This window comes from Neurospora crassa, linkage group III, assembly GCF_000182925.2.
Source record: "Neurospora crassa OR74A linkage group III, whole genome shotgun sequence".
NCBI classification, from domain to species: Eukaryota; Fungi; Ascomycota; class Sordariomycetes; order Sordariales; family Sordariaceae; genus Neurospora; species Neurospora crassa.
In genome coordinates this window covers 3,654,064-3,681,623 of record NC_026503.1, presented here as the reverse complement: position 1 = coordinate 3,681,623, position 27,560 = coordinate 3,654,064, and the positions used below count along the sequence as shown (strand labels likewise).

Sequence of the window (27,560 nt, the reverse complement as noted above, 5' to 3'; positions counted from 1 at the left end):
GATCATCTACGGTACTGTACACATGCCTACCATCGGGCTGACCCTCCATTACGCCGTCCCTTTCTCGACCGGACGGGAGTTCTTCGCTCGGGGCTGTTTCCACTTCATGCCGTGTAGCAAAGAATTTCCGTATAGTTCACCTTTCGCTCGCATGGTGGTTGGTTCCGGTTACTCTTCTCTTACTCGATACACACACGATACCACAGTCATCGATACTCGCACTTTCACCCGTCTGTTTTCCTTTCATCATTAACTATCGTCAAGTTATACTAATGGAAACCAACAAACAAACACTGACCTAACCAACAGCTATTCGCCACAACTCCATCCCATCCATACCACCGTCCATTCCAAATTCGATGCTTTGTGAATTCGATGCCCCCTTCAGTCCGAACTCGTCATGATGATGATGATGATAATGATGATGCCCGCCTGGTCTACTTCTCGACTGACGTCCGCATTTACGGGTTTCAAAACCTGACAAAGGCTATGTGACTGTTTGTACAAGATAGCACGATAATACCGTATCATGAACGCTAAAGGTATCTGCAAAAGTTGGGTCGACATGACATGACCCCCGACACCCCCATCGCTTCATCCTTTTCCACACAACTAACCCAAGTGATCTGCTTGACATTGACCGCTGGACTCCTCCTCATGACCTGTCCCGTTGGTTAACCTCGTTCAATACACAAACCAACCAAGCTCTCAGATTTGAGCGTAAGGCGTTCCTAGTTGATTTCGTCCCTGACAACCCAGTACATCTTGACATCGTAATAACTTTTGACACACATCGTAACCCATCAATCCTCTTCATCGCCGCTAAGCATTTCATGATGGCCGTTAAGCAGCGGACGAGCTTGCGCGGGTCCAGTCTCCGATGATGGCGATATTGGGTGATGCCCATGCGCGTGCCCGTTGACAGTCCTAGCCCTTGGCGATGTGATTCCATTCACGCGGTTTGAAGACGAGGTCGTGCTTATTGGCGATGCTGACCGGTGACCATTGGGCAAGACGTGCGAGCCTTGGGCCTCGCCCAACAAATGCCCAAGCCCTTGCTTTCTGCAAAGTTCGGCGTACTCTGGGTCATCTGGCCTCACGGGTGCTAGGCCGCGGCGGGGAACCCTCTCTTCCTCGAAAGGCATCTTGCTGACCATACCAACCTTCGGCCTCTCCTCCCAGATGAACTGGCCGTTGACAAAGTATTTGCTGCCGGGTGCAAAGCCATGATTTCGGCCCGCATCCGGGTCCTTCTTCCACTTTTCCAAGGGTCGGAAGTCTCTGAAGTATGTTTCATTCTCCGGAAGCTCGCGATAGGCCATCACAAGCCGAATGTCCCGCAGGTGAGGCATCGTAGGGATGATACGCAAAAAGTCAGAGGCCTCGTGAGAAATGTTAGTTGATACGCCATAACGTATAAGGCGTGGAAATCTGACGGACGCATACCTTGACAAAGAACATTTCCAAAGCAGCAAATTTCTCCCAGGCAGCACTTCGGAGCTTTTGCGTCACACGGTAGACGATGCTATCCGTGTCGTCGGTACCGTAGTATCCAGGGAGCTCTTTGCCGAGGTCGTAAAGATTCGGGGATGTCAGCGCATAGCGATCCGACTCAAGCTGCCAAAGCACGCGCTTGGCAATCTTTGATGCCGGTATCCTGGTCCATGAGTTGTCTACACCCAAAAGTCAGCATTTGGGAGCAATGTTCAATCCAGTACGGTGAAAACTGACATTTTGAGAGCCGCAGGTCCTTCTCTCCCAACAGCAGCGCAATCTGCGTGTTGAGCAACCACTGCTCTCTACCTTCTGGCGTCCCGGTTGCCTCTGGATCGATGCAGTCGTAACGAACTCCCTGCATGATGCTAAACTTTTCAGCAATCTGTGGAATCCTGGGATTCGCTGCGCCTTCCAGCCACCGAAGCGCAGGAGGTAGATTGGCGATGCGAATGACTTCCTGCTCGTGGCGTATTCTTCGCTCTTCTGCCTCCTGAGCAGCAACACGCTTGCGCTCCGCCTCTTCCCGCATCGCCTTCTCCCTACGTTCCTTTTCCTGGCGCTCCTCTTCCTCGCGCTTACGACGTTCCTCCTCGCGCTTACGGCGTGCTTCATCAGCGGCTTCCCGTTCAAGCCTTTCTCTCCGGACCTTCTCTTCATGCTCCAGTCTTTTCCTTTCCTCCTCCTCTTGTTCCCTTCGTTTCCTCTCCGCAGCCTCTTTCTTCTTCTGCTCCTCTTCCTCTTCCCTTCTCTTCCGCTCACGTTCTTTCTCACGTTCTCGTTCGCGTTCACGAGCCTCCTCTTCTTCACGCTGTTTCCGTTCCTCCTCCTCCTCTCTTCGTTTCCGATCTTCTTCTGCTTGTCGCTGTTTTCGCAGTTCTTCCAGGCGTTGCCTCTCCTCTTGAGCAGCACGTCTGGACTCGTCCTCGAAGCGTTTCCGCTCGCGCTCTTCGTCTTTGCGCTTTCTCTCCTCCTCTTTCCTCTTCAATTCGCGAGCTTCTGACTCCATTTCAGCTTGCTTCTTTCTTATTTCTTGGAGTTTCCGCTTTTCAAGCATCTGCCGTGTTGATTCTTCCTGGGCGGCATGATCCGCGTCTCCCATTTCCACCTCCCCGTCTTCGGATTTGACGTGGATGCTGGGTTCGGGGATGGTGGGCTTGCCGGAGTCAAAGCGAACATGCTCTGAGGTGGATTCTGACTTCCGGGGCTTTGAGGTTGATCTCCTATCTTCGTCATCTCTGCTGCGAGATCTGACTCTGCCGTCAGGTGGTGCAGCAAGACTGGATTCCCTGGACACAGAAGGCTTTAGGTGACGATCCTCGGCTGAGTTGGGCTTAAGACGCCTGTCCTTGCCTTCAACGTCCAACCGTCTCTTTTTAGAGGGAATTTCTGAGGGATCCTTCTCTGTAGACCCAGGGTGTGGCGGGGTTGCACTGGCCCGGTGTCGCTTGCCGGAACTTTCACCAGAAACAGATGATCGATCACGGGACTCGTCCCTTCTGATAGCCTTCGTCCGGTCATGATACTTCTCCATCATCTGAGGTTTTTCACACTCATCTCGTGGACTAGACGGCTGATCTCTAAACGAAGAGCCATTTGATGTGACAGAGGCGCGGCGCTGCTTCTCACGCTCGCCCTTGAGCTCCCTGCCAGAAATCAGCTTCCGGCGCGGCTTTGGAGTTTCTCCCTCGGATGATGCAGCGGCGACATCATGATCTGCACGTTTGGCTTTGGTAGTGACTCTTCCTGCGGGTGATGCTTCGCGATCGGAAATGGCAATGGTTGGAATCTTGTCGTCTTTCTTGGGCCGGCCAGGGCCGCGCTTGGGCGATGTCTGATCTTCCTGGTGAGTGGCAACGGAATCCGAACGCCTCTTCTCCCGAGGACTAGCTGGAACTTTCGAGGGTCCCGTTTTCTTTGCTTCTTTAGCAGGGCTTGAAGCTTTTCTCCGATGGGACTTGGACGCATCTTCCTTGATCTCGGTTCGTGTGCGCCTAGGCTCGCGGTCCGTCTCCCGGGAATTTGACAGTCTTTGGCTCTTGGCATTGGAACTGGGTTTCTTTTTATATTCGTCGAATGCTTCCTTCAGCATATGTTCCTCTTGCATCCAGTTGGGACCTCGTCGCTTGCGTGCAATCTCATAGTAGGTCTCCCCCTTGTACTTCTTGGTGGGATCGAAATTGGCTTGGTCCAGGAGCAGCCGGATGACCTTGATGTTTTCTTGACCTATGGCGGCGAGAATGGGTGTCGAATATTCGTTGGTCGAAATGGGTTGTGGATCAGGGTTTGCACCGCCTATAGCCAACAACAACTGCATTACCAGATCGTGACCACCACGAGCTGCAGCCACCATGGACTCAGGATCGTCGAACTGGTCCCTAACCTGAAGAATCCGTAGGACTGTCTCCTCGTCTCCCTTAGCAGCGGCTGCACGAAGCGTCTTGTCATCCATGGGCATGTAAAGTAGATGATTGCTGGTCTTGGTAGCGCGAACGGTACCGGCACGTCGTCCACTAGACGGGTTGATGGAGGCGGAGGCAGGTGACTGCCGAGGACTATCCGGACCATGGGATGAGCGTGTATCCGTGGCGTGATCGAGATGGTGGTCTTCAGAGGTCGGCCGACGCTCACCCATCCTCTGCTTTGCTTCGTTGATGGCGCGTTTGATATCGTCGGCATTGTCGTGGTCTTCATTAACCCGGTCAATAGGCTCCTCGCCATATGCGTTGGCCTTGCGCGGGTTCACTCCGGCATCAAGCAGGATCTTGACGACCTCATAGTGGCCATTCTCCACTGCATCTATCAGCGGCGTGTCCTTTTCGTTGTTGAGGCAATCGAGGTTACAGCCAGCTTCGACAAGGAGTTTCACAATATCGTCAAAACCGTTAATTGCAGCGATCTGGAGGGGAGTGTTGCCCGCATAGTCGGCAACGTCAATGTCCTCAGGGCGTTCCTGCAGCCTTTGCTTAGCGACGTTGTATTCGCCCTTGGCACAGGCTCGGGCAAGGAAGGTCTGGCCGTGGGCGTCTAGGTGCTTCTTGTGCGGCGCCATTCTGCCAGCGGGCGAGTGTGTGAATTCGGCGGCGGCCGGGGTAGCGAGACTGCGCAGTTTGGAGCTGCGCGGATGAGGGCTCCCGCGTTCCGAGGACTCATCAGAGAAATAGTCGGCCGAATGGAGGGGGACAGGGACGCGGCGCTTTTTCAGGCTCAATCCGTGGGCAGTATGACCAGGAAGCTGAGTTGAGATGCTTCGACGGTGAGCTCGGGCGTGGGGGGAAACCGATCTGGTTCGTGTGGAGGCGTGCGGTTCATGATGGGATGAAGACTTGTTCGGTGGAGGAGGATGGGGTCTGCGGGAAGCGTCGAGGCCAGAACCTGAAGTGCGCTGGCGGCGGACCTTGGGAGGCTCTGCCTCGTCGTCAGATTCGGCCTTGGGGTGCTTCCGCTTATTAGGCACGACTTTGTTGTTATCGAGCGATTTGGGCGGCACCGGCTTGTCCTGTTGTGTAGACTGTGCTGGCAGCTTGGAGAGGGAATCCACCGGGGCGGGCTCGGAGTCGGATTTTGAGTGGCCGTTGGACGAGCGGCGACGACGCTGGGGTGGGGACTCTGGCGCAGAGCTCAATCCACTCGATCCATCCTTGGCCTTTGCCTTGTCGGGAAGCTTTCTCTTCTTGGCCCCCAGCGCCCCCAGCGAGGAGGAGCCCACTGAGCCCTCATTGGAGCCATTAGGGCCATTACCTGCGACCGCGACGCTCCTGTCAGGTTTTTCGCTACGATCGCCTCTGTCGCTCTCACGGTCCTGCTGCTGCTGCTGCTGCTGCTGCTGTTGTCTGCTGCTGTTGTGGTTAGCGTGCTTGCGGTGCGACGACACCACATCGTCGTCATCGCTGCGATTGTCGTTTTGTTTGATGATGGGCTTGCGGACTTTGACAGGCGAGTGATGGCCGTCCTTGCCCGGCAGCACAATGGTTTCGGCGTCGCTGTTTCCCTCGGCCGTCAAGGAGTCGTCGTGGTCCTCAATGTTGCTGGCGGCTTTGCTGGCGTTGTTGTTGATACGATGCTTGTTATCTCTATCATTCTTGTCGTTCCTGAAGATGGGGTCGAATCTCGCAGTGGTCGACTGCACAGTCGAAGTCGACGATGTTCGGATCACGGTGGAGGACCTGGGTTGATCGGAATCGCTGCCCTGGCGCTTGGGCGAAGCAGCTCTGATAGCAGGCTTCGTGGAGGCGGGCTCGACAGCATTCTGCGCATCCATGTCATTTACTGAGTGAACAAAACACCGTTTTGCACCATCCTGGTCGCTGTTCGGCCGGGGCTTTAGGGAGTTGGGGGGATCCGGAGACCGGGGCGGATTTGGCGACGGGGAGCAGGTCGAGCTTGAAGACGAGGACGATGCGCAGTCGGTGGTGTGATTTGGACGGGTAGGTAGGTAGCGTTGGGAGGGTGTGAGGGTGTAGTGGTGAGGGTGTCAGAGATGGGTAGACTGGCTCTGGGTGTTTCGCGCGGAGACGACGACAAGGCGGGAATGAACTGGAGAGGAACTGGAATAGAAACTGTGAACTGGAACGGGCGAGTCGAGATGGTAATCCTAGTAGTCTAGATGACGGGGAATCCGCTACCGCACAGCCGCCCCAGAAGACAGCGGTAGGCAAGGTCAAGCAGGCAGGTAGATAGGTAGGTACAGCTGCGCAGGTATCTTTTCTTGACTTTTTTTGGGGGGGTTAAGTGTGCCAATGCCAATGCCAATCCAATGCCAATTGCCAACAGTCAAGGATGGATCCGTATCTCTCAACTCCTGAGAAATGAGGGACCCGACAAATGGAACTTGTAAGACGTGACCGCAGCACCCCCTGGATGACGAGGACGGCAAAAATACGGATAGGGTTAGGGGCGGCAATGGTAAATGCTGCTAAATCCGATCTCGAATGCCCGAGTCCAGCTTCAACGACGAGAGATCAGAAAGCAATGAAGCCGTTCGTTGAAAGTGGAAAACCAGGAGATTACAAATCCGAGTGGATGGAACTGAGGCAAGCCGCAGCTTGAATCGAGTTGGACACGAACCGAGCGGACAATGGCAATGGATGGGAAAGAAAAGATGACGGTAGAACACTTTGTGTGAGCACACTAGCAAAGTAGAGTAGCAAAACCGATATGGGTACAGTACAAAGTGGAAGCGATGGAAGTCTGCAGTGCGTCTGGAAACGTAGAGCGATGCAGTGAAATTCGACGGTCGGTGAGTGTGTGAGCGGAATTGACGGATGGATGGATGGCCGGTTCAATTTCAACACAGAAGCTGTTGTAGAACGTGACCTGGAAAGCAGGAGTAACAGTCACCTCGCCATTATTCAATCCCCCTCAATTTCTGTTTCGGAAAAGAGGCGTTGTTCCTGCTGGCTGGCTGGCTGGCTGCCCGGTACCGTACTCAACTGGCTACTTCCCGGTCTGTATTTAGGGGGCGGTGTTTGGAGTGTAGGTGTGACCGCCACTGCGGGCATTTGAGGTGCGACCAACGGGACCAACCTAAGTGGAAGTGGAATCTCTATGAGACTGAAAATAAAGCTAAAAGTTGGGCCACGACAGCGGGTTGACAAGTCTAAATCCATTTCTAGGTAGGGGTGTCCACGATACTATCGCTTGGAGGAGAATGGGAGGAGCTAGTGTACATCCGACACTCACCACTCGGCAGCAGCCACGGACTCGGGTCTCTCACCAAGACACCATGCCCGACAAACCTGGGCTGGCCTGAGGATTCCTTTTCTCTTTCCGCGGATTGCTTGGTGCAGGTGCTGCGGGCCTGGCTGCTGCTGCTGCTGCTGCTGCTGCTGCTCCTCACCTCTCGTCTGCTTGTCGGCCGGGGGAAGGAGAGAAAAGCTTCCCCAAGTCTATTCGCCACCTTCGACACTGATTGGCTGTTTAGTGCAGGTCCTTCCTTGGCCTCTTGATTTTCCACAGGGCACCTCACGATCAGCCTCAGTGATACCTCTAGGGTCACAGTGCCGAGTGTAGTGGACGGGCAGAGGGTGAGCAAGCTTGTGCACTTACTTCTGCCTGCCTCGAGATAATCAATGATTACATTGCTGCGCTGCTGCACTGCATCAGCTTTCAATTTCCTTGACCGTCAGTCATGGTGACAGTCTCAGCTTTGGGTTGCCGTCCGCACGCCGTGTCCCGTTTGGGGTGAGATGGGACGTTGGGACTCATTGCTATCCGGTGGTTGGTAATGGTCGGCATCAGAATACGGAAGGGATTTCAAAATGAACTCCGAGTTCATGTTGCGACCCTGACCCTATCCGATGGATGCTTCATCCTCGTTGAGGGGTGACGAGTCTTTCCTTTTTCCGCCGCTATTCCCAGGCAGACATGATAGACCAGACCATGGATATTGCGTCGACTGCGTAATGACTTTTCTTGTCACTTGAATGGCCAAACTTGCTAGACTCTGCCTGAGCCTGCCTGACACGGAAAAGGTGTGTTGCAGCGGTAACCCCGGGCCTTGAATCCTTTTCACCGTCAGACGGGCGGTGGCGGCATTGCATTTGTTTGGATCAGCATCCCGTCCAATGCTTGGATGCTTGACCTCTCGCTTTTTCTGCGTGTTGCCAGTGATGAAGGTTTCCCGACGTTTCACAGCCTGACTTAGTCCTTGGGCGCGCCCTGCTGCTTCACCCGTTGATGGCTGGAAGAGCGAGGGGGAGCCTGTCTTGGGAGTGCTGAGATATCGCCGCCTAGTCTGCCTTGATGCCTTTCTCAACACTCGGAATTCACTTCTTCAAACATTGGCGTGGTTGGTTGGGGGTTCTGGTCTGCTTGTCAACGGAGAGCCAAGGCTTTTTGATTGCTCGGGCCCCGCCTTTTTTCTTCGCGGCCCGCGGACATCTCCTAGAGGACCCACCCATAACGGGCGGAGGCCCTCGCAAGACACACCACAACAGACACGCACCCCCCTGCTCTCTCAAATAGTGCTGATGACGCAGACACTTGCAAGCCAGCATCCATGCCATCTCGAGCCCATGATTCGTTGCCATGAAACTGATGTCAACGATTTGACTGACTCCATCCACGACTACACTACTGCCATTCGACCATCTTATCCACCTTCTATCGATCGTCTCTCCCATCGATCGCTGTTTAGAGCCTCAACATCACCATCAACGAGCGACCAAATAGCATCAAATAGTGGGCGACGAACGATACAATGGCGTCCTCCCAGTTCAGCCTGCCGCCTTCCCTCGAGGCGAGCCGTATAGCAGGCCTGCCGCCCTCGGCTTATTACATTGCGGATTTCATCAGTGAAGAGGAGGAACAGAAGATTCTTGAAAAGGTATCATCATGACTAGCTTGTTGTTCCCTGGCTCCCTTTTTCATTCTCTAATCACCATGACGGGCCAAAAAAAGGTTGAGAGGGCTCCTAAAGCAAGATGGCGTCAACTGACCCATCGCCGACTTCAAACATGGCCTTCGGATCTGGTTAAAAATACCCTCTTAGATGGCCAACCATTACCAGCTTGGCTAGAAGAACCGATCATCTCGCGTTTGCTCTCCGTCCCAGTTTTGCCGTCCTCATCCGATAGCAGTGGCGATGAGAAAGAGAAGCAGCAGCAGCAGCACATCTTCGCGGATAGCCCCCACGGCCGGCCTAACCACGTCCTTATTAACGAATACCCTCCTAACACGGGCATTATGCCGCACAAGGACGGAGCGGCATACCACCCCGTGGTTTGCACAGTGAGCCTTGGATCGAGTCTGTGCCTCAACCTCTACAAGGCCAAAGAAGACGGGGCCCTTGATTCGGAGCCCGTGTGGAGAATTCTCCAAGAGCCGCGCAGCTTGTTAATTACCACCGCGGACCTGTACACTGAATACCTTCATGGCATTGACCCTCTTTCGGCCGACGTGAACATGTCGGAGCGGACCATTGCAAACTGGAGTCTTCTCCGCGAGCCGTCGCTGTACCAAAACGGGGAAAACCAGAGGGGAGTCCGGGTCAGCCTCACGTATCGCGATGTTCTGAAAGTCTCCAAGCTGGGGAGCAAGCTGGGTCCTATGTTTAACCGTCGTCCGTGAGTTCGAACAGACAAACGAAGAAGCAGAGGAGAAGAATCACAAAATGAAGGGTATCATGTCCCATTTTGTTTCTACCGCCTTGCTCCCAAACTTCTCGGCGTACCACTTCCGCGTACCCGCTGCCGTCACCCCGAGGTTGACCACGACAAACACCAAAGCGCACAAGAGCGTCTTGTTAAGCAGCTCTCCCTGGGGAGCGGCAACGATCGCGAGTGAAAGGTAGACCAGACATTCGCAGAAGTAGTGAGGACAGATCAGGTAGCGGAACAGGCCCAGATCAGGAAGGGAGTACTTCTTCAACCCGGCGAGGTGCCTGTGACATCTGTACTGGTTGACTGAAGCGTAGAGGAACATGAAGGTTCCAACCAACGACTTGAAAGATGGCATGGTATAATCGATTGCTCCTGTGGATTGGTACTCCAGTATGGCCCCTAGACACATTTAATGTTAACACACCAAAAAACAACAGCACAACAACTCTACTCCAGGAACACCTTACCAGATCCCTCAACCCAAACAGCCACGCTGGTAAACAGATAATAACTGAGCCCCAAAACCCAATGCACGATCCACATGGTAGATTTGGACTTTCCGTGCACCAACGAGTCTTCATACAGCCGTCTGCTTCCCTGGAGGAACATCATCGTCCAGGCCAGGCCGACTTGACCGAGAGTAACTGAAGACGCCGACACTCCTCCTCTTTCATCTCCCCCCTTCGCCGTAGGCGAGGCTTGACTGCAAGTAACCACCCTCAACACCCTCCCATCAACAGCAAACTGCCAAAACCATAACAGCGAGCATGCCATAGATGCCACGTAAAACGTGATGAACCAGGAGTGCGGAACTTGGCCGTAGGAGGTGAGGGTGTCGGTTAAGGAGAGCAACCAGTTCTTGTCGCCGCCACGCTCCACACGGTTGGCTTTGGCTTTGACTTCGGCTTCACTTCCCGTGCCCCTGCCGGTGTCGTTCTCCTCTTTCCCCTCAGAAGATCTAGACCCAGACCGAGACACCTTTACGGACTGAACTTTCCTCGCCCCATAATCAACCAGCCTCCTGCTCACTTCATTGGGCATGGCTGCTACGGCCACCACCGCGCCCGCGGCAAAGAGGTAGTAGGCTTGGCACCATTGTGAGGGGGTGATATCGTTCAGCCTCTGTAGAAGCGCTGCTAGTGTAGTGTTGTCGAGTAATGGCTTCCACAGGTCTTCCATCTTTTCTTGCTAGTGATTTGTTGGTTGGGTGAGCATGAGTGGTTGAATGGCTCCGATTTTGTCTCGAGGCCTCGGATGTCCGGTGTTTAGTCCCGGTAAACTAAAGTGCCTAGGAAGTGGTCGTCGTTGGTCGGTATCTTGCTACTAGCGAGTTGAGGTGGTTTTCGACGGAACGGTCTATCAATCGACTTTCCACGTGTTGACTCTTCTTTTGTTCGTTGAGGTCGGACGACCGTCGTTGGTCCCTTGTCAGTTGGACTCGCCGCTATCTCTTTCCGGGTTTCGGGCAGCATGTGAAGTGTCAGTCAGGGTTCAGTGTTCGTTGGCAAGCGCGAGCGCTTCTGCAACTAGAGGTAAGCAGCGCATCGTCCGGTTGGTCCGTGCTTGGCTAGCGCCAACACCACTGCAGTTATTTAGCTTCCACTTCCTTTGGCGACGACAAGTGACCTCGATGAAACTACCTAGGTTAGCCGGGGTAGATGGAGCTCACAGCAGGTGGAAGGACCATTCTTTGTTGATGGCGCATTTGGATATCCTACAGCATTACTGGAAACAGAGAGAGAGATTCGGCTTGTGGACAGATACAATGTGGTGGTATTTCTATCGCAAACTCGGAGGACAAGAAAGAAAAAAAGGCTTTTGAAGTAGACATCGGTGATGGGTTTCACTACTCACTAAACCTAATACCAAGTATGACAATCTCGATCCTATCACTGCCTTCTTCTCCCGAGCCCCAAACCACTTGATCTCCTACCCATCCATCACCCTAAAAGGTGAAGCTACCCTGTGGCCAGAATTTGGAGACTGCGGTGACAGAGGAATAATAGGAGAGAGACTCATAGTCACACTAGTGGCGCCATCCGCGCCCGAAGCCTCGCGAGTCAGATCCGTGCTGATGACCAGGTCTTCCTGTCCCTTGAGGTGCAACACAATCGTTAATCCATGGATACCTGTACTTGGATCATGGTGGCAACCAGTTTCTTCTTCAGATGACCCTTCTGCTTGTCTTTTAATCTCTTGTGGTGTTGACGATGATGTGTATCCGTAATCAACTTCATTCGGCGGGCGGATTTCGTCAGAGCTCGTCTTCTCTTGAATAGCCCGACGAACATCACTAAGGTGATCATGGATACCAGCAGACGACGCAATCGGGGCTTTTTTCGGTGATGGCCTGTTGTCTAGCGTCTTAGCGGTGGGCGTAGAGACAACATTGGAGGTAAGCAAAGGTGTTGTCTCACTTTCTCTTCTGGTTGTTACTCTGTGGTTGCTGTGTTTTGTCCTGTCTACGATGGCATCACGAAACTGATAGGATGTCACCGGGGAGCGCGAAGGAAGGGATGATAGGCTTGTAAAGTAACTGTAAGTCTGATGGTGTATGTCCCCCACAGCTGGAGGAGAATGAGGGCCCTTGACGCGTTGTCCAGTGGGCTGCCGAGCCGAATGTAGTAATGAGGGTTGCTGTTGCTGTTGCTGTAGCCACTCTTGGCTATGGCTGCCGGGGAAACGAGAAGTGGTTGGTGTCGGCGTTCGATTCTGGCTGTGACGTCCATCGCCGCCAGCGCATTTTGCACTATTTTCTGAACTTGGAGTAAGCGTTCGGCCCGGCCGTGTTTTCGGAGTTGTGACCACGCTGCGAATGGTTGAGGGGGTAGAACAGCCTGAGTAGGTAGAACGATCGGACTGCATTTCTGATATCCGGCTAATGACTGTGGCCAGTCCGGCCTTGTTGCCGCTTCTGCTGTCTGCTTGAAGCGGATGCGAATTCCCCTTGCTTGACTTGGAGGCCTGCTCAGATACTGGTAGGCCGAGAATTCGCGCCTTCAGATCCTCGCTAACTTTGCGGCCGACCTTTCGGGCGTGCCCATGTAGTGTTGTCTGTTCGTGAAAATCGCCGCTATGTTGATGATCCCCGTGCTCTCCTTGTCGCTCCTGTACCCCGTGACGCGACTCCTCGCCTTTCTCGACAGTCTGTCTCTCTTGTTGATCAAGCTGAGGAAAATATGGGTTAGTGACAGTCTCGCGCGCTGATGTCCCCTGAATGGCATGACTACCGACAGAAGCACCAGTTCGTTTACTGTCACCAGTGTTGGAAGTCATAGGTGTAGCCGTACTGATCACGCTTCCAGTCCGAACGCTATTTCCGGGAGGTACAGCTCTCTTCGTCTGATTGGAATTGCCTCCTGTTCTCGTCGATGGGAATTTTAACCATAGCGGCGGACTGGATACCTTCACCTTGGGCATATAATACCGATTAGTAGCATTAACACTACTACCACTGCTACCTTTCACGGTCCCGGCGTCCGCTCCTGGAGATTCCTCCGATGCCCGTGAGCTTGGCCCATTCGCGAGTTTTCTAGCCTGTCGTTTCACTGCCGAGAACTGTCTTGCCACAGCAGGTTGAGCGGGCCTCATCTTATGAACATGGGGGGCGGGCAGAGGAGGAGAGGGCGATACAGCAGCTACCGGTTTTGGTGGTGAGATCCACCTGCTCGTATCAGGTGTCTTTTTGAGATCGCTGGCCATTGTACGAGGAGGAAGAAAAGGGAGTGGAGGTAAAGGCGGGTGCACGGGAGACGGTGACAACGTTTCAAGGGTACCCCGAGTCTCTTCCGATGCAACAATATGGGTGATTTGTGCATTGCTGACGGATGAAAATACGTTCAGTGTGGGTGTTCCTTCTGTGTACTCTGTAGTGGCCTGGCTGAACTCCTCAACAGCTGGGGCGAAAGCATACTGATGCAACGATGGCTTGTCTTTCGTCTCGGAAGGCGGATTTGCTAGCCTTGTTTCGTTCTGCACATTGGAGGATCGTTTGCGATGCTCTACTTCTTGAGGGCCTGCGGGATCTTGACTGGCGTTTCCGGCTTGTACAAGAGCATAAGCTTCTGGTGATGACACTAATGCCAGTTCAGTGGTCGAGGCCCGTGAATCAGAAATTACTGACCTGGCATTCCGGCCGGCCACCAGAAAGCGACTGCTTTTCTTTAAACAGATTGTCAGCCAAGGTATATTGATCTGAGTGGGCAAAGTGATAAACCTCAGAGGGAGACTGAGCACACGCCATCCCCCCCCCCTCTCCCCCAAGTAATAGAAAACCCAAAAAAAAATGAAAGTAATAATTTGGAAATGTAAAAATCGATTAACAGAACGGGAATTGTCGAATGCTCACCACTGATTTCCTCCGCCCAACGGCGCCACTCTGGGTGTCTGTTGTCGTTGCCTCACCTGCTGCGGATGGTGTTACTGCTGGTATTTCGTCAGGTTTCGGATCTGGTTTGCAAATTTCTTTGATCGGTTTCTCCGTAGGCATGGGTGGCTTCATGGTATTGGGAATAGGATCAACCGATTGAAAAGGGTAAACAGCCTGAGATGCTGTGACCACTTTCGTGACATCCTCCTCCGCAACAACTTCCGGCTGGCAGTTTCGACAAAATGGGTGACCACAAGAAGGACAATAGAGTTGTGCTTTGACATCACCGCCACATATATGGCAATGGAATATCCTCCAGAATCTCCGGACTCTCGACATGTTGACACCTTCGGCCTGGAGTTTGTCGTGGTGCTCCTTGATTATCGATTCGTCTTCTTCGTCAACTTCGTCCCCTTTGTCCGATAACTAGCCGGGAGGCGGTGTTATGCCGTACTGGTCAAACAGCTGCCTCGCAGTCATACGATGACCGCTGATTGACGACGGTTTAGCAACTGGGCCCGTGCGATTGCCCGTTGTTAGGGGAGATGAGACAGGCGCTTCTGAAATCCAGTCATAAGTAGGCGAGGGATTGCCTTCGTGATGTTTGGGCGTGTTGATTTTTGATCGTGGGTTAAACATTTCCGGCGAGTTGTATGTTCGGAACTGGGGCGATACTTTGGAGCTGTCCTTGGGACGGTTTTGCCAGGACTTGTCCCAAAATGCGTGGTTCCTGAAGTTGATTGGGTTGTCCCCCGGGTCGATTGTCCTCTTGTGCGTCGCTGGCTGTACGAAACATGCCTCGGCGGCTGACTTGCGCCCCCAACCAAACTATATTCTCGCAGATGCTGGTTAGACGTGAGTAAAAACAACAGTGTATGGCAGCTTAATTCTCCGAAAGCGAAGTCAGGGTGCAGCAAATTCTAGCTTAAAGGAGGAGGATTAGTTGCGAGCAAACATACATGTTCGCCTTCCCGATCGCGTTGCATAGTATGTATCAACCGCTCCGGAAACCCTGTCTTGAGCCTATGATAAAGCCGGAGTGGTGGTAACGAGACAAGCTTTATAATGTTGATGTGCGAGCTGGGGGTAGCGCAGAGTAGGAATGCGCGTCTCCTATTGTGTCGCTTTCAGTTGCTGAGCGCGACAGGATAAATGCCAGGTCGGGTAAGAGGTTGATTAAGAATGTCCATCGTAGGTTACGTAGGGAAAGGGTGATGATATTCGGCGTAACGCGATTATTGAGCCAAGGTTGTGAAGTTGGAGGTTTTTTGACGGTGATCAGTCCGTAAGATGTAAGGGTATACTCACCCTTCGCCAAACGGAAGTTGCTCATGTAAGCGAAGCTCGTGCCTCCCTAAACATAAGTGAATAAAACGGCTGTTGTCAGATGCGGCAGTCACGATGGCCGATCACTAGTGGCCCTCAATAGGCAAGATCTGTGCACACTCAAAGCAGCATGTTCAGGTGTTGTCTCCTTAACTAAGATAGGAAATCATGGTGTATGCTACAATGGGGGTAGGATTAAGGATGGTGATACATCTATTTGAGAACAGCCTGGAGGGACTCGAGGACCTACGTCATATCGTTAGTAACCACAGATGCGGTGGAATCGCGCCCAACTACCCGCCTCTCCAACTTACCTCGAGCTCAACCTGGGCCTCAGCAATGTCTTGCTGGCTACCACCACCGCTGACAATCTTCTGGGCCTCGGCGATCTGGGCGCGGACGGCCTCGGCGCTGAAGTCCTCAAGGGCGTAACCCTCAACGGCGTTGATGCTGAGCTTAGAGCCGGGCTGGACAACGGCAAAACCACCGGAAACTAGAACATCTCGTGTAAGCCCAAAGGGTACTTTGATATGGCGACATTTGTTGTTGCTTCTGCCGCTGCGGTTGCGGTTGCGGTTGTGGAGGACGATGACGTACGGAAGTACTGCTTGTTGCTGCCGCTCTCCTCGATGACCTCGACAAGGCCGGGCTTCAGCTGCTCGATGGAGGGAACGTGGTTGGCAAGGACACCCATCTCACCGGAGACGGCGGGGATGTTGACCTGGACGACATCCTGGGACTTGTAGATGGCCTATATGCGGCAATAACTCGTCAGCCATGGTGCTGGACCATGATGGCATACGCGGGCACATGTCAAGGTGGCATCGGATGGGCGTAGTCGAGCATCGATCGGACCGGGTCGCAGTCGTACCTGGTGAGGGAGGGAAAGGCTGAGCTTGATCTACATGACATGCGACAACAGTTAGAGCTATGATAACGATACGGAAGCTTGGGACTCTGAACATCAACATGCCTTGTCGGCGACGGCCTCAGCATACCCTCTGCGCTGGAGGGGGGCGCGGACGGCAGTGGGGCGCACCCGGAGGGCGGCACGAGCAATACGGAGGGAGTTCATGGTGATATGCGGTCTCAATTGAGGGCAGGCCGTCGTCGTTGTCGCGATCGGTCGTTCCGTATCGTCAAGCAGTTTTGCCAATGGCCCAATGCTAGTATGGAGTACCGACCTCAAATTCGCTTAGCCGGGATCCGGGGACAAGGAATAATGTTTGTGCGGGGCCCGTCTTCTGAGAGCTTCAGCACCTCAGCACCTCGAGCACTGGAGGGAGCTTGTCTTCCAGCGAAGCACCAGGCAAAAGCTTGGCAAAAGAACCTTGACGTCGGGCACGGTCGGGATGGTTCTTGGCTCTGCGGAAACTCCCGTTTTTCGATGATGCAACAAAAAGGAGATGACACACCGACTTCACATTCTACGCGCCAAGAGATTATGCAGCTAATTTCTAACGCTCTATCGAAGCTTTCGTCCAAGCAAATCCACGTTGTTCGACATACCTGTACGCCCCATGCCACGTTCGACAGCAGCGGAGCACGAGCCACTCACCTATTCCGATCAAACTGCAGTGAAGCTCCCAATGGCTCCGTTTCGCGAACTTCAGTTGCATCGGCTGGCCTTCCCTTTGGCTCACCTGGTCAATAACATCATGAAAATTTACCCAACACCAGGGGCATTGCCGAGACGGCACATCTCAAAACTACCATGTCGTTTCTCACTTTCACAGCCAGTCGTCTTTGCATCTTCGCATTGTTCTAGATTTCCATCCAGGATTTGCAGATCATGAAATAACCTCAAGCGCATATTGTATGCGGTGCGACCTGAAAAAGACCTCAGCACGTCAACACCGGCAAGTTAAACTTCATTCCAGTTTTCCGGCTGATAAATCGTTTAGGCGGCCCAGGTGTGTCAGCGCTTGAAACCTTGGGCTCATGGTGCTTTGGCTGCCCGGTCTCCGATTCCTGATGGCTTCATGACGCCTGTCACCGAACACCTCCAGCTTGCCCATGCTCCCATGTTGGATGGACCGAAACAAAGACCATCATGTCGCAAACCACAGCGCTGATTCCCATGATGAGTGCGCATTGGACCCCGTGGCCTATCTCTGAATCCCTCATTGGTATCCATCCACGCCATTGCAATTGTATGCCATCGGACAACGACCGAGATTCTCATGCAGCTATGTACATATTGCACCAAGGGTCCATAGGGCTAATGAGGAGGGGTCGGGTCCAACCACAGAGAGTCAAAATGACCAGGAATCACCAAATCCGACCCGGAATACGCAACACTACAAGGTCGATCTTCCCCCGACAAGACCGACCTTTCCTGCTTTTGGCATGGATGAATGCGAGTATTATGCACAAGTCAGACCATGCGAGCCGCACGCTTAACGTATCCTCCCATGCCTTTGCCAACCACTTCATCGCCAAAAAGCTGCTTCTGCCAACTTTATCGCCTTGCGAGAAAGACCATCACAGCCAAGCGCGCAAAAGGGCCGGTTTGTCTCACGGCCGCAATATCAAAATCTTTTCAATGGACCCGACAGCGAGGCGTCACCAGATGGGTAGCGTATGGTGTCGTTCAACAAATGGGCCTTTCAAGTTACTGACTGAAACAGCTCTGCCAAGAAGCGCTTGCTTCTCGCGCCTCAAGTGAAATTCGCTACCCTAGGATCGACACCTGATTCGGTTGCCTCCGAGTAACGAAGCAACATGAGGTCACAAAAGACAACTGGAAATGTGGGTTCAAGGTGATTACGGACCGAAGTGAAATGGATAGGGTTCTTCGGAATGTCTCCTTCTGATATCGGGGGTCTCTGGTCCTTTTCGAGATACTGACGCTCTCACACTTCGTTGGACGGGGGCAGTCGTTTCTCTGACATCCAACGCCATCCAACCGGTGCGGTAACACAAGATCCAGTTTTTTGCCTCACCGCCCTAAAATGTCGGAACGCGCTCTTATCGAAGGAGTTAGATTTGGCCACCCTTCAAAGCGCCTGCCGAGCGCGTGGCACACTTCTGGAAATTCGCTGCTTGCTCATCAAACAAACGTAAGCCATCTGATCAGCGGTGGTCGGCGAAACAGGATTGGCAGCTTAGCCTGGCCCTCAACATGGCGGGTTCGGAAGAGGCTGAGGAACACTTATCGCGCAACCTGATCGTCTGGTCCTGTCTGATCGGGCCGTCTGATCTCCCTTCGAATTTCCAAATCTGTCTTCATCCAAAATCTCCGGCCATGCGATGTATTCAGAATGCGGGGTCAGGTTCCATACCGGGTGTCTCGTTTCATTCTCCCGTGAAGCGAGCGTGGGGTGCCTTTTCCATCAGAGCACAACAACTGACACCATTCCTAACGTTATTCGCAGTGCTGACTGATTGGCCGCGTTGAGCTTCGGGATGACTGGTGCCCGCAATGGTGTGCGTTGTGCACCGACGTATCGCTTCAGCACAAGCAATTGGATGAATATGAACCACAACAGCAACAATACCTTCGGGATGTGGCTGTCACAGTCAGAGTCAGTCCCACGCAGACTAGCGTTGAGCAGCGGCCGGCGGCTTAGTCGTTCTTGGTATACGCGCAGCACGTAGTGGGGCGGAGAGTCACATCGCCAGTGTCCACCCCCAAAGTCAAGTGTAACGTTCATTAAACAAACGTCAATGTGTGACGAGGTCAGCCTCCACATCCAGAGCTCCTCCCAGCCAGAGGAGCCGTGGCGTGGACAAGCGAGAACGAAGCGTACCAAAAGAGCAGTGGGTTACAACTTTCTCAAAGACGTCGCTACGGTGGCTGAACCCGAATCTGATGATGACAAGTTCCACGATCAAAGTGGACATCAGAACGAGCATCAGTTCCCTTTTGTCCGTTGGTATCCTCTTCCGTAATCCTCCCAACGCTCCTCATCGCACACTACGGCCGCGCCTATCTCGCCTCTAGTACACTATGTATAGGGATCCACAAGAGTTTGGGCTTACATGGAGTGTACTCTGTTCTGTCGACATATAAGATGGGGTAAGATTGGTGCTTATGGGCAGAATGTAGGAAATGCCACCAACGATAGGCTCGCTAGTGAGGCTAAAGCTGAAGATGCGGAATGTTCATGATGTTGCATGTCAGCCATACCCTCAACCCCCCCCTTCTGCTTTCGACGGACAGCCGCATAGGGGAATTCTTTCCGGGATGGGATGACAGACACCGACATTTCTGAATTCTGAGATTGTGGTTCACGAAGCCCTACCCATTCCATCTATATCAGGCAAAGGATGAGCTGCAAGCCTTCTGCAGGTGACTGTCTTGTCGGCAACCCGCCTACTATGTACGTGTACGACACCCGGAAACGAGGTATCGGTAATTAGTTGGCCTGTCACTTTTTTCTTCTTTTTTTTCTGTTCATTTGGCGTACGGTAGGTGGGACCCTAACGCGAATCATTTGACCCTCATCCTTACCTCACATGAAAATGTTCTTGGGGTATATGTACACTAAAACCTTCCAGCTACCAGCATCAAGCTTCCGAAGCATTTTGCCCCCCCCACCCCCCTTCAAAAAAGGAATGGAGATGCGGAAAAAAAAATCGAACACCTCGCTGCAAGGTCTACGGCGAAGCTGGCGAGTGAAGGGAGTCCCTGTAGAGAGATTTACTGCACTACACTAACACACAGTACAACAGTAGTGTAGTCTCCTGCTCGTGCCGAGGTCCCTACAGTATTACGAAAACAAACGTAAAGGGGGGTCCTTAGATTCGATTGTGCAAAACCTGCTGATGGCGAAGGCCTGACATTTCGTCACTACAATCCAAGGCTGACGCCGCGCATAACGCGGGTGTAAAGATCGAGCTTATGTCCGGATGCCCAACAGCCGCGCATCAGTATAGCATGAAGTGCTGTCAGGAGATGATTTATAACCACGCGCACAATCCAGGACACAAGAAACTTGAATCGTCGAAGAATGACGAAGTCGATCACTAGTTCCCAAGCCCGGTATAGGGTCGTGTACAAACTCTCTCGCAAGACACTTGGGATGGTTGGCAGTGCTACGGTAGCTGTGGATAGCCTGTCTTTTACTCGCCTACAGTACTGTACCATTGCCTGCTTGCTGCAGTTGCGGTGCCCGGAGGGAGGTCAGAAATTGGCGTGGACATGATTGGATGCATTCCTGTCTGCCGCATTTCGTTCTCAAACTGAAGGGTTCAGAGTTTACCCGCCGTTGTTGAGTTCGACACCGGACAGCATCCCCTACCAGCCTCCGTTCTATTTGTTGAAGTCCTCGGTTGTCCACCTTCTGAACAGGGCTCCTGAACAGCGAAACTCAGACTACGGTCGTCGCCTTCTTTACCGTCTTCTCAATAGGTGGAACAAATGTCCCGAGTCGTGGCTCTCTTGGCCATGCTTGGCTCATGGAATCACAGCTGATCTTTGGCTGTTATCACAATGGTGGAAGTGCCATTGTGAGTGTGTGTGCCAGTTACAGGTGCCACAAGGACGGAGCGGCTCCATGATGGAGCCCAGCCGGTTCAGAGAAGAGGGACCCGATCCGACCTCCTCCGGTTAAGTCGGAGACCCCCCCCTGTCCCTTGGCCCCCTGCGCCCCTGGATACCCTGACATTCTGAACTTCTTTCGGCCTTCTCCTGGGTCTTTGGCCCGTGAACGGTATCCCGGCGATACGTAACAGTGTGAGGCCCACTCTCTTTGAGAAACTAACTCCAGAAAGACAAGTGCTCCAATCCGAAGTTCCAGCAGGCTCCGTTTCAGCTCCATTCATCCACTGGAACCAATGGGAAAAAAGATTCAATCGACGAGATCAGAATCTGCCAACAAAGCGTCTCCCACGCAGCGGGCCATGTCCCATCAACAATTGATTGCGCGCTGGATCATGGCCAAGAGAGCTGATCTTTCGTTCCCGACCTCTTCTTCAGTGGATATCACAGAGATAGAGACAAAGGAGACCCCCCTCCGGTACACTTCCCGATGAATGAAAGCGAGTTCAAACGGCAGTGACAGCAAGAAGACAAAGCCAAGCACAAAACGTGGGAGGCTTGGCAAAGGACCTTCAGTTTGGCAACGAAAGCTTTGCAAAGGTGCCAAGAGTCCAAGACACCCAAGACAAAGCCGTTACACCCGTGTCTGCGCGTGTGTGCGAGTGTCCGCCGCCGCCGCCTTCCCGCCGCCGCGTTCGCCGGGCTGCCCTTTGGTGTAACGACCCCTACCTTCTTTTGCTATGGATGGTCATTCTCACCCTTTGTGTTTTACATATTTCTTTGTGTGATGGTCAGCTTTGACTGACTGCCATCATGCGCTGGTCCGCTGCAACGTGTGGACGAGAAGATGGTGTGGACTTAGCCCCAGCTGACTGGATCAGAGCACATGAGCGACACTGAGCGACAGAAGCAAAATGCCAGAATGTGGGATGATAGGTAGAGGCGAGTCTCTACTACACGTGTGGTGGTCGGTAGGTGTGCGTGCAGTTGACAGATATTGGCTGGTTTCTTATAGCTGCCTCATGTATGCGTTGCCGTACCAGGCACAAGAACACCCAACAAGGCCATCACAAGCTTACGCCTCCGGCCTTTTGCCCGGTTGAAAACACACAAACACCGGCAAGCGAAGAGGTACTGTAGCCGATCTCGACCGCGCGGTGCGGCGGTGCTCATGATTCACACCGTTAACTGCGGAGAAAGAGCCCTTTTGGCCACAGAAGCGTTGAGAAAGATACATAAAAAAAAAGCGTCGTGTTGATGCCCTGATACCCAGTTTGGATATCATTGGTGTAGTTGCAGCTTGGAGGCATATAAGGAACCTTAAAAGAGCCCGGACACATGAGGCTCTCACTCGTCTTTCATCTCTCTCCCGTGCGCATTCAACTCGAGGGAACCACGGCCAGGGCTTTCAGAGAACCTCCGTGTAAGCTACCGAACCGGCGACACACCCACGCAGAACCACGGCAAAAATTCAGATCAATCTTGCTCGGTCCCGTGTTGTTCCCCTGCTTTGAAGGGAGCTGGAGGGTCGCACACACTCAAACTCGGACACTCGCAACGAAAACATTTTTTTTTTTTTTCATTTTGTTTTCGATCTTGCTCTGCTCCAATCCTACCACTGGGGATCTCGAGTCTTGGGACTCGGTACCCGGACCAAGAACGGAAGGAGAAAGGTCTGAGTTTGGGGACCCCATTTTCTTTCTCGCCATTGCGCATCCCTAGCCGGCGGCCGGCCCCTGTTCAGTCCAACATTCAATTTTTCTTTTCGTGCTTGGCCCGTATTTCGTTAGCTCGGGTCTGGGTACGCTCAGCACTAGCAGCAAAAAAGGCTGTGGGCTTTCTGTGTGCGCCTCAATCCATGCGATCCAAGACCCACTCGACGTCCACTGCACTGCATTGCCCTTTTGCAGTGCAAAATTCATGAGCAATTCGGAGAGCAATCGCTCAGCATCAATTGGCAGCCACTGCACGCCGCCGCGCCCCACTACCATTTCACGGACTACCAGAAATTGAGTTAGCGTGGTTGGTTCTCCTCCTCTCCCTGGCCCTACCCTTTCCGGCTTCCCTCTCGCAGAGTCTCTTTCGGTTGCAGAACCCTGGGGTCCGTAGAGGTACCTAGAGGTATGTACTGGTGTGCTGATGCTGAGGTGTGTACCAGCTACCTACGCAGCGCAGGCCTCGTTCGTGGACATCATCCCTCTCAAGAGGTACGCACCTTTAATTTCTGTCGCTTTGATCCCCTAACACGCCTGCCTGTCCCGATCGTTCGTTCGCCCGCCTTCCCCGTTCCTTTTCGGAGCTGGTCACCCTTGCCCTGCCCGTGGTGCCCTAGTTCTTACATAGTTGCTCTGTCCTTGTTGGCCCTCTGCCGTGGATTCCACCAGCAGCATCGCGCCAGTTGCGTGTGCGCGCATCCACATCCCAACGACATCCATTTCGCAACAGGCGGTTGACCTATTATCGGAGGCAGGGAAGGTACGGTAGTACTACTAGTACTTGAGTCCACGGTACGTACCCGTGGATACCTGCACACTTGCAAAAGAGCCGGGAAGGCTCCATTCATTTGGAGCAAGCCCGCTCTTGGTGTGGTACCCTAGGTACCTATCCATCGTAACCACCCAGTGGCATCCGTGCACGGTGCTGCACCCCCCTCCCCCACCCCCAAAATCGCAAGACGCACCCCCATCCGCACTCCATAGCAGGCAGGCACCTGCTGGACCGTGACAGGCTTTTGCATTTATTCGATATTTCCACGATCCCTCCGTTTCGGTGCCTTCTGTTTGTTGGTCCTCGCATCCTGATATTTTTGCCTTTTCCCGCCCGCCGACCAGCTGATCGCCTTTGCGCTTTCTCTGCTTCTTTTTCTTTCTTTCACGCCTTGCCTTCCCTCCCCGACATCTGCCGAGGACCCTTTCCTTCCATCCAGTCCCGTCACTAACAAGAACCTGGCAACTCTTCTAGAAGGCGTTACCTTATTCTTGTTTCCCCATTCTTCGCCACGGTTCCGGCGGCTACCTCTTGGGCAACTTAGACGTCATCCACAACGAACAACCTACTCAGACGCAGCCTACCACTTACCCCCCCCAACAAGTAGCCAAGCTACATACATAGTGTACTTGCTCTTGCGTTGGCTCCGTCTCATTGCCGGCCGGCCGCAACGCAGCACGTTGATAATCAGGGGCCTTGCCTTGATACACCCACACAACCACCCAGCACACACCACTCTTCAACCTGCATCCTTCCATAGATCGTTCATCATGCCTTTGCAGTCATAGCCAACCGGTCCTTAGGGGCCCAACCTAATCCGTTGCTTACGCGGAGCTTTAGGAAGACTTGACCGCAAGTCCTCAACTATCTATCTACTGACGACCATCTTCCCGACCTCACTTACACCCCGCGAAGTCGACAAGACCCATCCATTGACGATTGGCCATTCCCCTTCGCAACGCTCTCCAGCACGATAACCACCACACCTTACCGTCAACACTTGCAAACACCTTTGAACCTACTCAACCCGCCTATCAAATACTTTGTACCAGTACCAGCACCAGTACTAGTACCCGCCTACCAAAATGGAGAACCGACGCATGTCGCGCGAACTCGCGGCATCACATGTCCTTGCGTGGACAACGTCCCAGTCCGTCATGGTGGAGCCGTCATTAGAGGAAGACTTGGAGACCGATGCGGATGAACCCCCGGATTCGACATTGCTACCCATGCCACCACACTTTGAGCGCGCTCCCGTTCGCAGGGGCAGCCCACATCAAGAGTCCATGTTGACCAAGGCTCTTCATAACCCCTTCGACTCTGACCATGCCGAGTCTGATTATCAACCACGTCGACTGGGAAGGAGACGCTCTATCACCAGCACTTTCAGCCTGGCTTCGACTGCCGACTACACCTGCGATACCGGAATCACTACCCCTCCTCGTACTACTTCACCGAGCCCACGTCGCACTGGCATCACCTTCCGACTCTCGTCCAAAGCCACCGACACGAAGCCCAGCACTGTCTTGGATGAAGGACTCCAGGTAGCCCCGTTGGCTGCTGCCACGCCGGCGCCAGAGAAGAAGCGATGCATCTCTTTCGCTTGCGCGGCCAAGCCCCTAGTTAACGATCAAACATTGACGCACGCCCCGCCCACGCCAGCCAAGGAGGAAGTAAAGACTCAGGAAGCGCTCAAGAAACCGACCATCAAGTTTGTTTGTGCTCCCCATCCACAGAGAGATCAGCCTTCGCCAACTCAGCCTATCCGTCCCGCTACACCGCTCCCAACCTCGGTTACCTCGCCACTCAAGGAATTGTTTGAATTGAGCCCCAAAAACCTGTCTCGCAGAAGCTCTGTGGCTACTATTTCAAAGAAGTATCTTACTGCCCAGCTCGGAGATTTGCAGAGCGAGCGTGTCCGGTTCCACGAGTTCGCGAGCGATGAGCCTCAGGAAGAAGACTGGATACGCGAGGATTTGACTTTCAAGCCTAAGCTTACCATCGACGACACGCTCAAGAAGGAGCTCGCTATTCGCAAGATCGGAAAGGAAGCCGAAGAAGAGGCCGAGCTTGAGGAAGCAATGCAATCGGGCGAAGCGCGAGAGGATGATGAGGAGGAGGCGGGCGGCGATGAGGACGAGGAAGATGATAACGAGGACGAAGACGAGGACAGCATGGACGACGATGAGGACGACAACGAAGACGAGGACGAAGACGAAGATCTCAGCGATAGTCACTCCGTCTCTGTCTGGGGTGATGATGCGTCTGACGGTTACAAGACCGACTCCGAGATTGGGTTCGGCGAGTCCGACGATGAGGATGACGATGACCTGGTTCTTTGGACTACTGGTGGTCTTGCCGATCTTTCATTGTCTGGTGCTACCCCCGTTTTCCGTCGGGGTTCCGTTGACGAGTCCTCTGACTCGTCTGCTGGCTCAGATGGCAACAACGTCGCTCGCCGTGCTCTCAAGAGGCGCGACACGATTAGGACTCGTGACTTCCGCCCTGCTACCCCTGATTTGCCTGACAGCACAGATTTCGTTTGCGGTACCTTGGATGAGGACCGTCCCTTGGAGGCGGCTTACTTGGAGCGCATGGCTGCCCGCAAGCAGAACAAGCTCGTCTTCATTCCTCAAGACATTGATCCCAGCTTTCCCACCTCGGAGCCTGAGGATGAGGGGGAGGAGTTGTATAACAAAAGCGCTCACGGACATGAAGATAGCGAGGACGACATGTGGCAGTTGGAAGATTTACACTCGGAGCGTGGCCGCATTGGTCGTGCAAAGAAGGCTCAGAACTCGCCTAGGCGCTGTCGCTCGCCTCCGCCCAAAAGGCGTCTTTCTCCCTGCCCCAAGAAGTCTCGCGGCCGTAATGATCGCAACCTGTTCGACCGCTCTTCTCCCCGCAGGATGAGATCACCTCCGCCTCCTGTTCTTTCCGCAAAGTCTCCCCTTGCTTCTCCTGTTACGGGAGCCGATGGCGTTGCGTTCAAGTCACTCGCATTCAGACCGGGCCTGACATTCACCAAGTCACTGCCCAAGGGTCCTGTCATGTTCCCTCACATCAACAAGCAGCAGCCTCGCAGATCCCGTGCTGGCACCACCACCCAAGACACTCACGTTCGGGGTGCCATTGACATTGTCAAGGGTTTGGAGGAGAAGCGCCAGAGGCGCAAAGAAAAGTATTATCAAAAGTATTGCACCCGGGCCCGCAAGGAGAAGGCTCAGCCCAAGAGACCTCCTCCAGGACAAGGTGCCGAGCGCATGCGCGAAGTTGGTCTAATAATGGCTGGCAAGATCGGCCAGGGCAACTATGTTCTTTCTTATTAAACTCACGGCGAGGGCCGTTTATCAGCATTCACATGGCGAATTATACCCTGGGTTACAACGGCAACTGGAGAGGCATTTTTTTGATGTTTACCACGTTTGGCGGCAGCGGCTTTCTCTCGTCCGGCATTCGGTATTTACATTTTCATCCCCCGGCTCATTGATTACACCTTTTGTACCACCCGTTTCATTATAATTGCATACTCGAAGTTGCAAGCAAGCATCGGGTCGGCTTCCTTTGGGCTGTGCCTGGGCGGACATGTTCTGTATGTTCTTGTTCTTTTCTTGTTAACGTTTTTGTACATATTCTTTTTTTTTCTGCCTGCGCTTGCTCTACTTTTTCCACTTTCTACGTGGCACGCTGCTTTTTACAGAGCGCTCGTGTACACAATCGGACTCTCTGTAGAGGCGGAGATACGGATTTGATGGCCGGGGGTAGATATACCCTGCAGAACCTGTCTTGGAGTTTGAGACCTCTGGAGACGACGGGAGGATGGGAAGGGGACGAGACGGATGGCAACGGATTGGCAATAATCCGTATCAGCGATTGTGAGCTGACATCTTGGTTTGGACATACACAACCAAGTGCTGGGGTTGGGAAGGAAACTCGTCTATACATAACTATAGATCCTCCTCCTACATACCTCAAACAAAGAAGTAAAATTTTCAAAACAAGCCAATGTGTTCCTTTGCTTCATTCAGTGAACCTATTTCTTCGATGAACGTCTGGGATTACAGGCGAGAGCAGTGACGGCGTCTTGACGGGAGATTTGTCGGACTGAGCGGGTGGCATCTGGAACCCTCCTTCTCCTGAATCTTGCATCAATGCCACCTGCATGGCTTCTTGATGCGGTTGCTACGGTCGCTTTGGCAGCTGCAGGCGGGCGTGCATGTGTGGTAGTTTACAGGTACTTATTTCCCGCTGTTTTCTTTTATTTTCTTCCTTTCTTTTGGGCGGTGACGGGCCTTTT

General features: G+C 53.3%; 8 protein-coding genes across 9 annotated transcripts; 3 read left to right on the top strand and 5 right to left on the bottom strand.

The window, feature by feature from the left end:
- Positions 1 to 227: 227 nt before the first annotated feature.
- NCU00388 (hypothetical protein) lies at positions 228 to 6,809 on the bottom strand. The gene is made up of 3 exons (XM_952181.3): positions 1,732 to 6,809; positions 1,447 to 1,673; positions 228 to 1,382 (listed from the first exon to the last, which is right to left on the bottom strand). The coding sequence occupies exons 1-3, from the start codon at positions 5,753 to 5,755 to the stop codon at positions 804 to 806; spliced, it is 4,830 nt and encodes a 1,609-aa protein (XP_957274.3). The 5' UTR covers positions 5,756 to 6,809; the 3' UTR covers positions 228 to 803.
- Positions 6,810 to 8,503: 1,694 nt separating this feature from the next.
- NCU11182 (alkB) lies at positions 8,504 to 10,130 on the top strand (the record flags this gene model as incomplete). 2 transcript variants are annotated; one of them, XM_011395696.1, is made up of 2 exons in its annotated part: positions 8,504 to 8,821; positions 8,896 to 10,130. In XM_011395696.1, exons 1-2 carry the CDS (start codon positions 8,696 to 8,698, stop codon positions 9,562 to 9,564), a joined length of 795 nt encoding a protein of 264 aa, XP_011393998.1. In that variant the 5' UTR covers positions 8,504 to 8,695. The 2 variants fall into 2 exon arrangements, with proteins under 2 accessions (XP_011393998.1, XP_011393999.1); XM_011395697.1 differs by having other exon boundaries at positions 8,592 to 9,564.
- NCU00387 (3-oxo-5-alpha-steroid 4-dehydrogenase) lies at positions 8,587 to 11,061 on the bottom strand. The gene is made up of 2 exons (XM_952180.3): positions 10,064 to 11,061; positions 8,587 to 9,995 (listed from the first exon to the last, which is right to left on the bottom strand). Exons 1-2 carry the CDS (start codon positions 10,773 to 10,775, stop codon positions 9,601 to 9,603), a joined length of 1,107 nt encoding a protein of 368 aa, XP_957273.3. The 5' UTR covers positions 10,776 to 11,061; the 3' UTR covers positions 8,587 to 9,600.
- A 287-nt stretch (positions 11,062 to 11,348) lies between these two features.
- On the bottom strand, positions 11,349 to 14,097 carry NCU00386 (hypothetical protein; the record flags this gene model as incomplete). The annotated part of the gene is made up of 2 exons (XM_952179.3): positions 11,349 to 13,757; positions 13,945 to 14,097. The coding sequence occupies 2 exons, from the start codon at positions 14,095 to 14,097 to the stop codon at positions 11,526 to 11,528; spliced, it is 2,385 nt and encodes a 794-aa protein (XP_957272.3). The 3' UTR covers positions 11,349 to 11,525.
- A 138-nt stretch (positions 14,098 to 14,235) lies between these two features.
- On the bottom strand, positions 14,236 to 14,951 carry NCU16680 (hypothetical protein; the record flags this gene model as incomplete). Its single annotated transcript, XM_011395751.1, has 2 exons — positions 14,236 to 14,793; positions 14,925 to 14,951. The coding sequence occupies 2 exons, from the start codon at positions 14,949 to 14,951 to the stop codon at positions 14,392 to 14,394; spliced, it is 429 nt and encodes a 142-aa protein (XP_011394053.1). The 3' UTR covers positions 14,236 to 14,391.
- A 454-nt stretch (positions 14,952 to 15,405) lies between these two features.
- On the bottom strand, positions 15,406 to 16,486 carry des (delta-subunit ATP synthase). The gene is made up of 5 exons (XM_952178.3): positions 16,265 to 16,486; positions 16,163 to 16,192; positions 15,889 to 16,042; positions 15,606 to 15,784; positions 15,406 to 15,537 (listed from the first exon to the last, which is right to left on the bottom strand). The coding sequence occupies exons 1-5, from the start codon at positions 16,364 to 16,366 to the stop codon at positions 15,505 to 15,507; spliced, it is 498 nt and encodes a 165-aa protein (XP_957271.2). The 5' UTR covers positions 16,367 to 16,486; the 3' UTR covers positions 15,406 to 15,504.
- Positions 16,487 to 17,551: 1,065 nt separating this feature from the next.
- NCU00384 (hypothetical protein) lies at positions 17,552 to 17,987 on the top strand (the record flags this gene model as incomplete). The annotated part of the gene is made up of 2 exons (XM_952177.2): positions 17,552 to 17,872; positions 17,922 to 17,987. The coding sequence occupies 2 exons, from the start codon at positions 17,552 to 17,554 to the stop codon at positions 17,985 to 17,987; spliced, it is 387 nt and encodes a 128-aa protein (XP_957270.2).
- Positions 17,988 to 23,500: 5,513 nt separating this feature from the next.
- Positions 23,501 to 27,281, top strand: NCU00382 (hypothetical protein). The gene has a single exon (XM_952175.2). The coding sequence runs from the start codon at positions 24,349 to 24,351 to the stop codon at positions 26,590 to 26,592; it is 2,244 nt and encodes a 747-aa protein (XP_957268.1). The 5' UTR covers positions 23,501 to 24,348; the 3' UTR covers positions 26,593 to 27,281.
- The last annotated feature ends 279 nt before the right edge of the window (positions 27,282 to 27,560 follow it).